The 13,607-nt window shown below is 40.6% G+C and overlaps 1 protein-coding gene across 4 annotated transcripts in view; it reads right to left on the bottom strand.

The window, feature by feature from the left end:
• The window catches only part of LOC311014575 (protein diaphanous homolog 3-like), a 172,294-nt gene that overhangs the window by 106,572 nt on the left and 52,115 nt on the right, over positions 1-13,607 (bottom strand). For all 4 annotated transcript variants that reach the window (XM_084011242.1, XM_084011245.1, XM_084011244.1 and 1 more), the window contains one exon: positions 660-755. In XM_084011242.1, coding sequence (XP_083867368.1) covers positions 660-755 — 96 coding nt within the window. The remainder of the gene's footprint in view (positions 1-659; positions 756-13,607) is intronic.

The raw sequence follows: 13,607 nt of genomic DNA, 5'->3' as shown, positions 1-13,607 counted from the left end.
ATATGGTGCTCATTCTCAAAATAAAGCTTTTAGACTCGTTACCTCCTATGGTAGAACGCATGAACCGCCTACTCTCTTTTCTCTCCTCGTTTCTGCTCTATAATTTCCACTGCGTGATTTATCACTGTTACTGGGCTGATTAGTCTCATTTTCTTTTAATACATGAAACAAAGGTCACAGCTCCCCCTTGATATAAGCCAATGAGGTGCTACGATCTGGGAGTGCTTAAGAGATCAGCAGGATCCTCATTAATGCTGGGTGCTTTTAAAACGGTCATTTTAAGACCAAGTGTGCGTGTGAGGGGCAGCATTTTTCCTTCCCCTTATTCTTCATTACTCAATGGGTGCTCAACATTGATATCAGCCCAGTGTGCGTTTAAAGACATGAGTCACATGTAGCAGTGGCCAGATGTTGTCTTACTTGAATTGCTATGGCAACAAGCAAAGGCGCAACTCTCCCGTGACAAAATTATCCATAGGAGGGTCCCATTATAACATGAAAGGCACATATATAACAAGGGACAGTGGAGTTTACTCAAGGATGATAAAGGTATATCGTGGGGAGCTGCGGAAGCTAGAACACAGGCATGCCCAGTACACTATAACATCGAGACACATGGACTTGGTTAAGGAATGAGCTGAGAGGAAACAAATACTTACATAGATTCTGTGCAATCTTAGGATCGAGCACCTTGAGCTCTTTAATTCTCTTCTTTATAGATTTCTTATCCTCCAGATCTTCCTCTTCCTTTTTGGCTGATGAAAACAGAAAATACTGAATTATTACCAACACTTAAAGGTAACCTTTACATAAAAACATGCACTTGCTGTATTGCTGACATATGATACACACAAAAGCATATTATGTAGTGAGATTATGAGATTTACAAAGCTTTTCCAGTGTCGAGTGTAGAGATTGTCCAGTTACTTTTTGATTAATTAATGGAGATTTAATACTTTACTCATTTGATGATTTGGAGTTTGTGTGTGTACACATATTTCCAAATTAGCAATGACAAAGTCTTCCATGACAGAATGGCTTGCTGTTCGAGAAGCACAGAGAAAGGGATTATGGGAGTGTTGTGATCACGCCGCTGACAGAGTGTGGTATGGGTGAGCCATGGCTTTTCTATGAACACAATGCTGCACGTACAGCTATCAGGTTATAGGTGAAGGTAAATCTGTTCTGGGTCACAAAGAAAAAGGAAGGTGTTGGTGTGCTACTGGTAGACAGGAGAACAACAACACACACAAAAAGTAACAATAAAACACAGAAATATACACACACATACACAGCTCTCCTGAGCCATCGAGTTCATGGTTGGTTTTAATTATTTAAGACACCAGATTAAGAGAACAAAATGTGCATCCCAGGAGTATGCTGGGTAATTGTCTGGTGCTGTAATTATGGTGTGTGTGGTGAGAGGAGAGGAGGGCCAAGGAGAGGGGTTAATCCACAGGAAAGGTATTTCTACTTTTCCACATGGGCTTGGTCTTCTTTCAGGATGTATCTAATTAAAAAGTGAAGGGGTATGCTGGGAGCTCCTGCAGAAAAGAATGTGAGCATATCCACAAATATGCACACATACAGTACAGACCAGCACACACAGAATAGAGCAAACACAGCCACAAACTGAGCTATCCTTGGACTTACGTGGCTCCTCTGTTGGTACACTCTCCTCACAGTCTTTCAGTGTGAGAGAGGGGGAAACGGAAAGGACAGACAAGCAGGACAATGGGAAATGTGTACCATGGAAAAGGGAGAGAATGAAGAGATAAAAATACATGTTCATAACACTGCACCACGTGCACTGCAGCGTGAAACACAAAGTGACTCAAGTGTGGAAGGACCAAATATGCCATAAAACACATGGAAAATGGTTGAATATATAAACAAAGTACAAAAAAAACTAGATCAAATAGAAAATGGGAAAAAAGAGTGATTACCTGAATATTTAATAGCTTCTTTTACTAAAAATGTACATTTCTGGGTCCACAATTTCAAACAACTAACACACAGACATGCATGGTAGATTTTAGTACTGGTCAAGATCTGGTAGATCTGAAATGCTATGCCGATATATAAGTCAGAATATAGCAAGTATTTTGATATTTGATTATTCATTTTTATTTTGAAATATTCATCATATCAATAATTCTACATGTTGGACAAAACAGGCGACGTGATTATGACATCTTTGGGAAATTGTGATGGGCAGTTGCTGTTGTTTTTGCAGTTAAATGACAGATACAAAACGATTCAACGTGCCAACAAAGCAAATGGGTCTAAATAGGCATGTCACTCTACATCATCAGCCAGAATAATAGCAGCACTTCAATTCTCTATTGTACTTCACCTACTTGTGTAAATATGTCTATGTCTAATATAACAAGTAGTGATGCAAAGCACTTCATTTTGGATTGTGATAGAAAATAGAAAAAAAAATAAAGGAAACAATGTTAAATTATATGGTATGAATTAAATTAAATGCACAGGTGCCAATATTACCTTTAAAACCAGCATTAATAACTCATGGATATATTTTTAAGGGAACGTAATCTTGAATTTGATGTTATTGGATATTAGGGTGCAATATAAGGAGCCAACCCTTGAAGCCTCTAGCTTATGGCAATAATATGTTGTATTGATCTACTCATCATAACATATAGCTTCACAGAATCTCATTTATTCCACCAACACACACCGACTCTCTCTCTCAAACACACACAAGAAACACACCACTGCAGACCATTAACAACCTTGTTTCAGTGCATATAAACATACTTGGCTGGGTCGTATAATCCATGAATCTTTCTCACATAACACTGCAAGGCCTGAATCCATCTCTATCACACAAGAGATAGCGATAAGAGAGATTACACACACACACACACACACACACACACACACACACACACACACACACACACACACACACACACACACACACACACACACACACACACACACACACACACACACACACACACACACAGCTGAGCTGCCTCAGGTGTTATCAGTTAATTCAGCTAATTAGATTGCCCCCTTCCAGCATCACCCCCAATCTCTCTGGCCTTAAAACAGCTCTTCTTCAGGGAAGCCTGCTCATTATACATCAGCCAATTAAAATAGCCCACAGGGGGTCAGAGGTCACTGGTTAATCAATCAGAAGGAGCAGCGACTGTTGTAGTTATCAGTTTGCGCTATCACCCAGGAAGTGGGGAAGATAAGGATATATTTGTGAGAGCAGCGCAGTGGGGAGTCTGCGTCACATAACAGGTCTTGCAAAAGGAGGGACACAGCGTAGGTATGGCCCAGTTACAATATAGATTTTAGAATGTAATGCCAGTGTTAATATGTGATGACACACTGTTGGGCGAGAAAAAAATATCTGTACCAGTTTAGTGAGACAAAGCAGCAATAGAGAATAAGATAATATGCCAAACAGAAAGATGTAAATGACTAAAACCGCAGTTAAGATCAGACATGTAGATCAGATACAGCTGAAAGGGAAAGCAGGATTCCATCACAAGACAGGAGAGAGAAGTGCATTACAGGCAGACACTGACAGTCAACAGTCTCAGTTGAAAGGCCTACTCTTCCCTGCCACGGCAAACACAGTTCTAGCCGTCTAACATCTAAGCGCTTCCAAGTTAATGCCCCCTTAATGGAGGCCTGTGATGAATGTCAACTTGACAGTGGATCTATGGACTAAAGTAGGAGGAGAGATAAGGATGAAAAAAGAGCAAAGAAGGAGGGCAGTCTAAGGATTCTCTAACCCCCAGTCTAGTATACGTTAGGTATTCCACATTATCTACAAACAAAATAAACATGGTTATTTGTCTTCCCTTGTATGAGTTTAGTTGGGGGGTCAGATGAGGACTCAAAGCTAGAATTTTACAAGGGATACACTCCTCCCACTTGTAATCATTATTCTACAGATTGGTTTTGATCCAATCTCTGCCACTTGACTAAATCATGACAATGTGTAACATCGCGCACACACATGCCTCCCAAACAGTAGGACATCCCACAAGGCAGTATCAGTGAATTGTGCCGTCAAAGCACTGAAGGGAACGGTGGATGAAATAAAACTGCTGTGAAAGAGCATGACTGATGCTGTACATGACAGGCAGGCCTCAGAGACGAGCAAGTAACACCTTCACACACACACAAACACACACACAATCACACACACTAGCACTTCATCTTATCAGGAAGGATTTCTAATCAACGAAAATGCCTTACTGGAACTGCCTTCCTTTTCTCACACACACACACACACACACACACACACAATTCCTCGCTCACACACACACTATCACACACACAAGCACAGACACACACACACACACACACACACACACACACACAATCCTAACAGAAATGTCGAAATAAAAAAAGAAAACATATACTCAATTAATAATGCTAGAATCTAAGAAGTTATCAAGTGAAGTAAAGACTTGACAGCAGGGTGAGAGGCAACAGACAGATGGTGTATATATGTGTGTGTGTGTGTGTGTGTGTGTGTGTGTGTGTGTGTGTGTGTGTGTGTGTGTGTGTGTGTGTGTGTGTGTGTGTGGGGGGGGGGGGGGGGGGGGGGGGGTTGGTGTGTGTGTTTATTTGACCTGTCATTTTATCCAATGTATGTCCAACGATCTTTGAGGAGATATCGCACTCTTTACTGAATTTCTCTCTTGATGATATTGCATTATTTATGGCACATTGTAGTGATAACATGTGTCTCCCCCCGAGAAAGCAGACACGCAAGCACACAGTGAGAGGAAAGTTGAGAGGGCAGCAGTCTTCAAAGGGTAATTAAATCACTGTGGTGTTTCCAATAGCCAATCAACGCAACCATGCAGGTAAAGTTTAAATCACTGCTATTAGGGGAGTTTCTGTTGCAGCGATAATATGGGGGGGCTCACAATTCAATCTGCAAACATCGCAGCTATACACACACACACACAATCCCTCGCTCACACACACACGCATATGCCTACAATCACGCACGCACACACACACACACATACACAGACACACAGACACACACGATTGCCTCAAGCTAAATCCACTATGAGACAGCTGACGCACAAGGGGGGGGCCGTCTGCAGCAAGTGAACAAATCCACCATTCCGACACATCTGTCAACTCTACAGTCAACAGAGGGGAGGCGAACAGTCAAACCAGCCGCACGGCTTGACTGTTGACTCACTGGATGGTTCTGATCCAGCCAAGTCCTGGACTTCAGTCAGCCTGACAGAGAGCACAGGAGACATCCAGAACGTCCAGAAGCTACTAGGACTACACACACCTGCCCTCACCTTTCCCTCTCGGCCTCATCAATGCACACACCGACTTCACCATCCTGACTAACACTGACATGACGGCTTGACTGGTCTGTTTGCACACGGACTATCCCCTCCCATCTGGAGTTGTGGGTGTGTGGGTACCAGTGAGTGCAAGACAGAGAGAGATCAGAGTAATGAAGTGAGGAGCTGTGTTGTGAGTGAGCTAATCAAAGTGAACCATGCAGGGCCACCTCTCCCTGTGATCCAGACTAGATGACCCAGGGCCATAATTAGTCTGAGACTTTCATTCTGATAGCACCAAATTAACTGACTTCATTAGCCTTTTCTCCCTTCTCCTCCTCTATTCCTGCTATACCAAGATCATTTCTAAATCTAAACCAGTAAATTGCTCCTGCATGAGCATCAGAGACTTCACCGCTCCTCACAAAGAAACTAACATACCCTACAGAGAGAACATGAAAGTGTACACATTTTATAAATAAATTCACAAATCTCTTACTTTTATCACTGATGCTAAATCAAAAGATTCATAATTGATTAGGAGCTTCTGTTAATCAGTATGTACTGGCCTTTGGGGATGCATCTACTAGTGCTCTATTCTCAGTGGAGTAGTGCCCCCTAAAGGTCCCTTGAAGAGCTACCAATGCCCTTACAATGTGTGTGAGTGATAAAAATTAGTATTTTCTGATTACTCTGTCATATCAGATATGAAGAATTATTATCTCCATTTTATTTTTCAATGTGACAACACTACTTCGATCTGCCCACCCTAACATTTCCCAAGTCATTCAATGGATTGATGGCAGCTTAAATCATCCATCTCCAAAGTCATTTGGCATTTTTCTGTTTTGCTCATTGTACTGCAAACGTATCTGCGCCCATCCCTTCAACACTTCCCCCACACTACATACACAAGCCTACATGTGTGGATGAAAAATCACTGCAGAAACATAAAGTCGCAAAAAGCAAATATGTTTTTAACGAGCCAGCCCATTACTTTGGTGATATGAGAACATAAAAACACAAATTGGGAATAAAGTGAGGTGCTGATGCTTGAGAAACTGTGGCAGAGGAAAGATGGAAGAAAATAATGTAGGAAGAAAGGAACGTTGAAATACAGAAGGTTAACACAACAAAAAGAGAAGGGAAGGCAACGCCTGTGTGTGTGTGTGTGTGGGTGGGTGGCTTACATGACATTTTCACAGGACACCGCCACAGGCTCATGTAGTAGGTGAGTGAGCGATTGCTAAAAGTAATGTAGGCAGGAGCAGGTGTTACTATACGATATTTGCCATTTCTAACCAGAATTTGGTTGAATTGCTAACAAAATTTGAAAACATTCACCGTGTGACCAGACCCTTCCATAAAAAGAGCCTTCAATGATTATGCATTTGATGGGCTCCCTCATAATGGCACAAATTTTCTGCAGCCACATGAAAAGTCATTATAGAACTAATGATGATCTGCAAAATGTCATAGCAAAAGCTGAAAGGGAGTGAGAGAAAAGGGAGGTGAACAATTGAGACCGGATGAGACACACAGGAGAGGAAGTCCGTTTGGTGTGAACAGATATATATACACCAGTGGAGAGCAACACTAAGTACACATTGGTAAAGTGGACATCCTATTATTATCCTTAGATACTCCGAACAGTGGTCCAACCATGTAACAGATGCATCGTTTTGCTAATTATTTCTGCAACACTCAGTGAACACCACTGGACACATCTAACCGATGCATCCTTTTATTTCAACCAATAGGCGGCTGAGGTGATTATTTAGTTGTGAGGTCAGGACAACTCAAAGCATAAATGACATTAGAAACATTTGACTTACTTTTTTATCCTCCTTGAGGCATTTGATTTTAAATAAAAGACCACCTACCACCCTGTCTCATTATCCTTTTATCCACACATCCTCTAGACCTAAGTCACTTCATGATCCCTCTATGGTGCTTACCACCCTCCTTGACTACTTTTGTCTCATTATGATTCAAAAGCCCACCAACTTCTGCCCACAGCAGACCTCAAAAGCTATTGCTGTCCTAAGAAATACACCCACTTGCATTCAAGAGACCTATTAAGCATCTCTATATGGATATGTTAAATGGCTCCATTATCAAGGTAGTCTGTGGGTTATTGTAGTGAAGTCTGACAGAGTAGAAGCATGAGTTTGAATGATCATGAGTGTATTGTGTGTCTGAGTTTGACAAGTCAGGACAGGCTGTCAAATCTGACCGTGGTCTATGCTTCCATATGTGAGCCTTCGCTTGATCATGTGCGCTCTTGAACCACTCAAACAGCCATATGAGCTTGACCCTTCCCACACACAGCCATCACTTCAATCAAGTAATTCCCCAAATATGCTAGTACAGACTGCAGAACCCACATTAACATGCTTCCAACTCATTATAATCATATGGAAATGGACTGTCTAATTATCTTTTACAGCACGCCAGCAGTGGGAAGAGAGCTCAACTTTCTCTTTGACAGGCTACATTGATCTGGAGAGCCACCGACATACTCCTATGGCAACACACACACACACACACACACACACACGTATATATATATATATATATATGTATATATGCATACATAATATGCATACATAATATGCATACATAATAGACACACACACACACACACACACACACACACACACACACACACATTATAAAGAAGTAGCAGAAAAGGCTATTAAGATACTTATTTCTCAATTTCTAACACGTGCATTTGCCAATACCCTTTCAATTTCTACATCTTTCATTCTCTCGCCTTGCAGTGCTGTGAGTTTGGAGTGGAGGTACATTATTAGTAGATGCTTGCGCCCTGGAGAGAAATGGCAAACAGATTCTGTGATCTTTGAGTTTTGTCTAATTGGATATTATTTATTAGTAAAAAAAAAAAAAGCAGGAAAGAGCAGCTCTCTTCATGTTGTTGCTTATTTTCCCTGGACCATGGCAATGAATCTAACTCTGCCCTCTTTTTCTAAACACAGAGATGGAAATAAATAGCTTGTTTATTCCAGTGGTCAAATAAGATTGCCAAAAATATTCACTCATCCAAATAATTGAAATCAGGTGTTCCAATCACTTCCATGGCCACAGGTGTATAAAAGCAAGCACCTGGCATGCAGACTGTTTCTACAAACATTTGTGAAAGAATGGGTCGCTCTCAGGAGCTCAGTGAATTCCAGCGTGGTACTGTGATAGGATGCCACCTGTGCAACAAGTCCAGTCATGAAATTTCCTCGCTCCTAAATATGCTACAGTCAACTGTCAGTGGGATTAGAACAAAGTGGAAGCGATTGGGAACAACAGCAACTCAGCCAAGAAGTGTTAGGCCACATAAAATGACAGAGCGGGGTCAGCGGATGCTGAAGCACATAGTGCACAGAGGTCGCCAACTTTCTGCAGAGTCAATCACTACAGACCTCCAAACTTAGACACAGCGTAGAGAGCTTCATGGAATGGGCTTCCATGGCCGAGCAGCTGCATCCAAGCCAAAAATCAGCAAATGCAATGCAAAGCGCCGGATGCAGTGGTGTAAAGCACGCCACCACTGGACTCTAGAGCAGTGCAGAAACAATAAACAGCCAGGTCCACTCTTCATTTCAAGGACAATGCTGGTAAGTACAGGGAATTGGAAACAACCACCAATTGGCTAATTAATTGTATTTATTTGTCCTAAATCTGTGTGTGTAGTGCTAGCCTTATACATCTAATTGTGCAACTTAGGCAGACCCATTCAATGACTCCATACCATTTAAGTTGTCACAGAGAGTTGCATTTATACTGCAGAACACAGAACAAACTGAGGCTGAATGAAAGAGAGGCGGAACTCTACTGGTTTGTTTCCGCTGATGCCCCTTCATGTTGAACTAAAATAAAGTAACCTCACTGCTGGTGGACCCGACTACATGCAGTTGCCGATTATAAAAAGGTTTTTTTATAAACCTGCCAGTGTCTCTAAATATTCTGTGATTTCCACTCTCTAGCAAAGACTCACACTAATGCCCTGTTATACAGGTCTATCTCCATCTCTTGACAGTGAGGCACTTGAGTCATTTCACTCAGACAGAGGTTATGAGTGAAATGACAGAAACTGTTGAAAGTTCTGAGAGCTGTCAACCTTCTTGACTTGTTTGTTGATTTATATTTCCTTTCTGTCCCAATAAGAGGAAAGGCAGAGTAAAAAAAAACGTAGGTTTCTTTCCATTGTGTTTTCAAATTCAAGTTATTGATTAAAACCATGTGGATTTCAAAGAAGTAAATCAGTCCCATCGATAGCTCAAATTGCTATAATTACTGTAAGACTACAGCTATTCCAAAAGGGAGAAACACTCGGGGCTGGGTAGCTCTGCGTACATCACAGTTCAAATTATTTAAAAAAATGTATGGTTTGATCACAAAACAGTTTTCAACATGCCCATTTTAAAATTTCAGGTAGGATGAGTTATATTCTTTCGAGTCAATTTGGATGAATGGAAATTCTCTCCGATCAATCCATCATCATTATTACATCTAAAATAATTATAGTTGTTTTTTCTGACACACGCACCGTAAGAGATTTTCAATTATATTTAAATAATTGAGACGACAAAGTAAATACAAAGAGCCTCAAAAGGTCACACAACAATAGAAAACGTGAACCATGGTCTTTGGTGGTGAACAGGAGTCTGGTAGCCAGAGAGTGTCAATTTTAGCAGATGAGCTTCAAGAAAATGAACTGAAAATACTCCGGAGCAGCCTGTTCAACACAAGACATTAATCATTGTGAAGTTTGTCTGATTATCAGCACACTACAGAACTGAGAACTAATTATATTTCCCAAATCAATAACTGATGCTATGGAATTTACTTTAGGGACATATGACAAACATCAGACAAAGAGTATAAACATGATACAAAATTACATTTTGTATAATAATATAACAATAATTTGCTTCACCGCTATAAGTTTATAGAAAGGCCACCAACACAATCGCCCATTAAGTCGTTTCTTGTCAAAATCACAAACCACACACTTCTTGGTAGAGGAAAAGAGCAAGTTTAGGTCATATGTGGAAGGAATAATGTTTCGAACTACTGTCTGAAATGCTGTCCATCCATGTGCCACACAATCAACATATGAACCTCTAATACTGCTGTTCAAGTTCAGAGCTAGCGTGATGAAATCGGCCCCATGCCGGTTTTAAACAGCACAAGCATTACAAGTTTCAATCGATGCACTTAGCCTGGGTTTGAGGAAGCTTTCACACTGGCACATTCCAAAGTGGGCTAACCCCAACAAGCCAAAGGCTTTCTGGCCCAGCTACCCAGCAGAGTTAGCCTTGGGTTTACGGAGTAATCTCCTAGAAATCACGGGGCTAAAAGTTGCCAGCGTGAAACGGGAATGAAGTGAACAATGGAATCTGTCACATTTTTTATCGTCTAATTTGTTAAAGCGTAGTCAAACATCATTCTGGAATGTAAAAAGGAATAGGCAGTGTGAGAAGCCTATTTGTTAAGTCGTCAAGAACTGTACTTCAGTCATTAAGTTCAGACAGATCAGGCTGATGGCAAACTTCCTCTCCATTCTCTGCAATCATATTTTGGGACACCATTTTCACGTCAACTGATGCCACTTAGTGTAGGAGGAACAACAGGTTTCTGGAATCTTTCTCAAATGTAAGACACTAAATGTGGCATTGTTGGTGTCATTTCCAAGCATGCTGCTTCTCTCCTTTGCTCTCTGTCAACGTTTCACCGAAAGTGAGGGCTCGGCTCCTCTTACACAATAACACACACACACACAATAACATACACACACACACACACACACACACACACACACACACACACACACACACACACACACACACACACACACACACACACACACACACACACACACACACACACACACACACACACACACACACACACACACACATAAAGCGCTCTAGTGTATTAACTGTTCAAAGATGGGAGCGCCGTTTTCCTACGATCCGCATTCACTGTGTTCTCACTAGGGTTGCAAAGGGGCAGAAAATTCCCGGTAAATTTCTGTCAAGCTTCCGGTAAATTTCCACGGGAACTTAAGCTTGGGAATTTTGGAAATATTCCATATTTGGAAACTCTCCATGGGAATAATGGGAATTATGGGAACTAATGGGAATTTAGGGGAACTAACTGGGAATATATTATATCCAAGCATAAATATGAACAGAAGTCATAAGAAAACATCCATACAAAATGTTTTCAACAGATATGTCAACAGATTTATTTGAAAGTAGAACAGAACATGTTTTAATTAGTTGTTTTTCATGGGTGAAGTCAAAAACAGGAATGTTAGGTTCAATACTCCCAACCCCACTCATTCAAAAATGGAATGGAATGTTCCCATTCATTGTCTATGTAAGAAGCCGTGCAATGCCGTCGCGGAGCGGCAAATTTCGAGAGACCGCCGCCCACAAGCTTTCGAAAATCTTTTAAACTGACCGTTTAAGCAACTGCATAGCGTATTTCTCTCCTAAAAATTTTTTCAGAAACACATTTCAGTGAACTATTTCCGTAAAATAAGAGGGAGGTGGGAGGCTTATAAAATAAGAGGGTGGGGAGAACGATACGAGCTCAGAGGAGCACAGAGGGGAGGGGTGTGTGTGTGTGTGGGGGGGGGGATGCTTTTTTCTAACCTTTCAAATCGTAGACTAGAGCTTTAATAAATATATTTCCCTATAATAGCATCAAAACTTACTTCACTTTGTTTAGTCCAGAAGCTTAAATGTGTGCCTTCAATAGTCTTTGTGCTTCAGGCTCAAAAGTGTGGTCAAGTCTTCTAGTGATCATCTGTACATGTGAGGGAGGCATGCACAGTGCCAGTAGGGGGTGTGGTCTCAATAGCCATGCGCTAAGCAGTGTGCTCTGTGCATGTGATTGAGGAATGGCATATTCAAGTGTATTTGAATGGCATCCGTTTGTTTCAGTCAAGATTATGCTACAAAATAACTTTCCTCAGCTATATTTAAGTCCCCTTTGAAGAGCCAACCATCAATTAAAAAAATTCCCAGTTTATTCCTGTTTATTCCCATAAATTCCCATGGAAAGTTTCCACTTTTGAAAATCCCCGGAATTTTGCAACCCTAGTTCTCACTGTGTTATATGGTGCACAAACATCCCAGATATCTAGCTTTAATAAACATGAGAAATTTGACACCTAACAGAATTTCAGACCACTTTCTTTCACAACAGGAAGGAATGTATGACTATCAAAACCCTTTCATCGATTCAAAGAAATAGTGCAGTGTTTTGAATTGTTGGATTTATTTAAAATGATGATAAAATGTGCTTGAATTGTAAAACTGAAGTTAGGAAAAAATGTAATGATAGACAAGGAATTTTGTAAAAGATCAAACTGAATCTGGAAAAAAAATTAAATAGATACTTTAACATTAGAAACAACCAAAACTGGCACTGTAAACTGGAGAAAAGCAACGAATTAGTGAAGCAGAAAAACACTAACCTTTGGTTTCTGTTCCAGAGCAAACATGAAGGCAGATCATGCAGCCAAACGTAGCAAGGACAGAATAAAGAAAAGGCAGGAGGAGTAAGGGAGAGAAACAGAGACAGAGCAAGCAAGAGAAAGAAGAAAAAGAAAAGCTGGTTAGTGATTTTCAAACTAAGCATTATTTCACACATTTTATTGTCAGCAGAGAGAAAACTGAAAGCATTGCACTAAATATGAATCTAACAGTCCATACAGTTTGTGTATGCATTAACAGAAAAGGTATCATGCAATTCTTCACAATAACAGACTTACACACAGACAAACTAAAAACAGTGTCTTGTAATCAAAGATTTCATATTTTCATAATCTAGTCGTGATTGAGTGATTTGAGTCACCATTAAAACAGAATGATTATTGTCTCATATTCACAGATAAGAGCCTTGGTGCTCTCACTCAAATCGAACACAATATACAGATTCATTACCCTCATTGCATGGATTAACATACTGCCTTGTCCATGTAGAGATCCTACCGGTCCACATGCACATGTGCTTTCAGACATTCACAGCAGCAACTCTAGCAAAATCCTATTCTGATTTGAGATTGTGAGCAAGATTAAAACCCTCAAGTTTGAAACATGTAAAGAAGATTTTTCTCAGTCACATCTTTAAGTATGCATGTAGATATTTTGACAAAAGATACTTTCATAAAACAGAGCGCAAGTACCACTTGTTGAGACATCGCCATAAAAATCCAGATTTTTGAAGTCACTTCACTGTTTCTCATTAGAAGTATGAGCACAGAGG

Source organism: Eutrigla gurnardus (assembly GCF_963514095.1).
Source record: "Eutrigla gurnardus genome assembly, chromosome: 1".
Lineage (NCBI taxonomy): Eukaryota > Metazoa > Chordata > Actinopteri > Perciformes > Triglidae > Eutrigla > Eutrigla gurnardus.
Note: the sequence above shows the minus strand (reverse complement) of the source record. Positions and strands in the feature narration are given on the sequence as shown.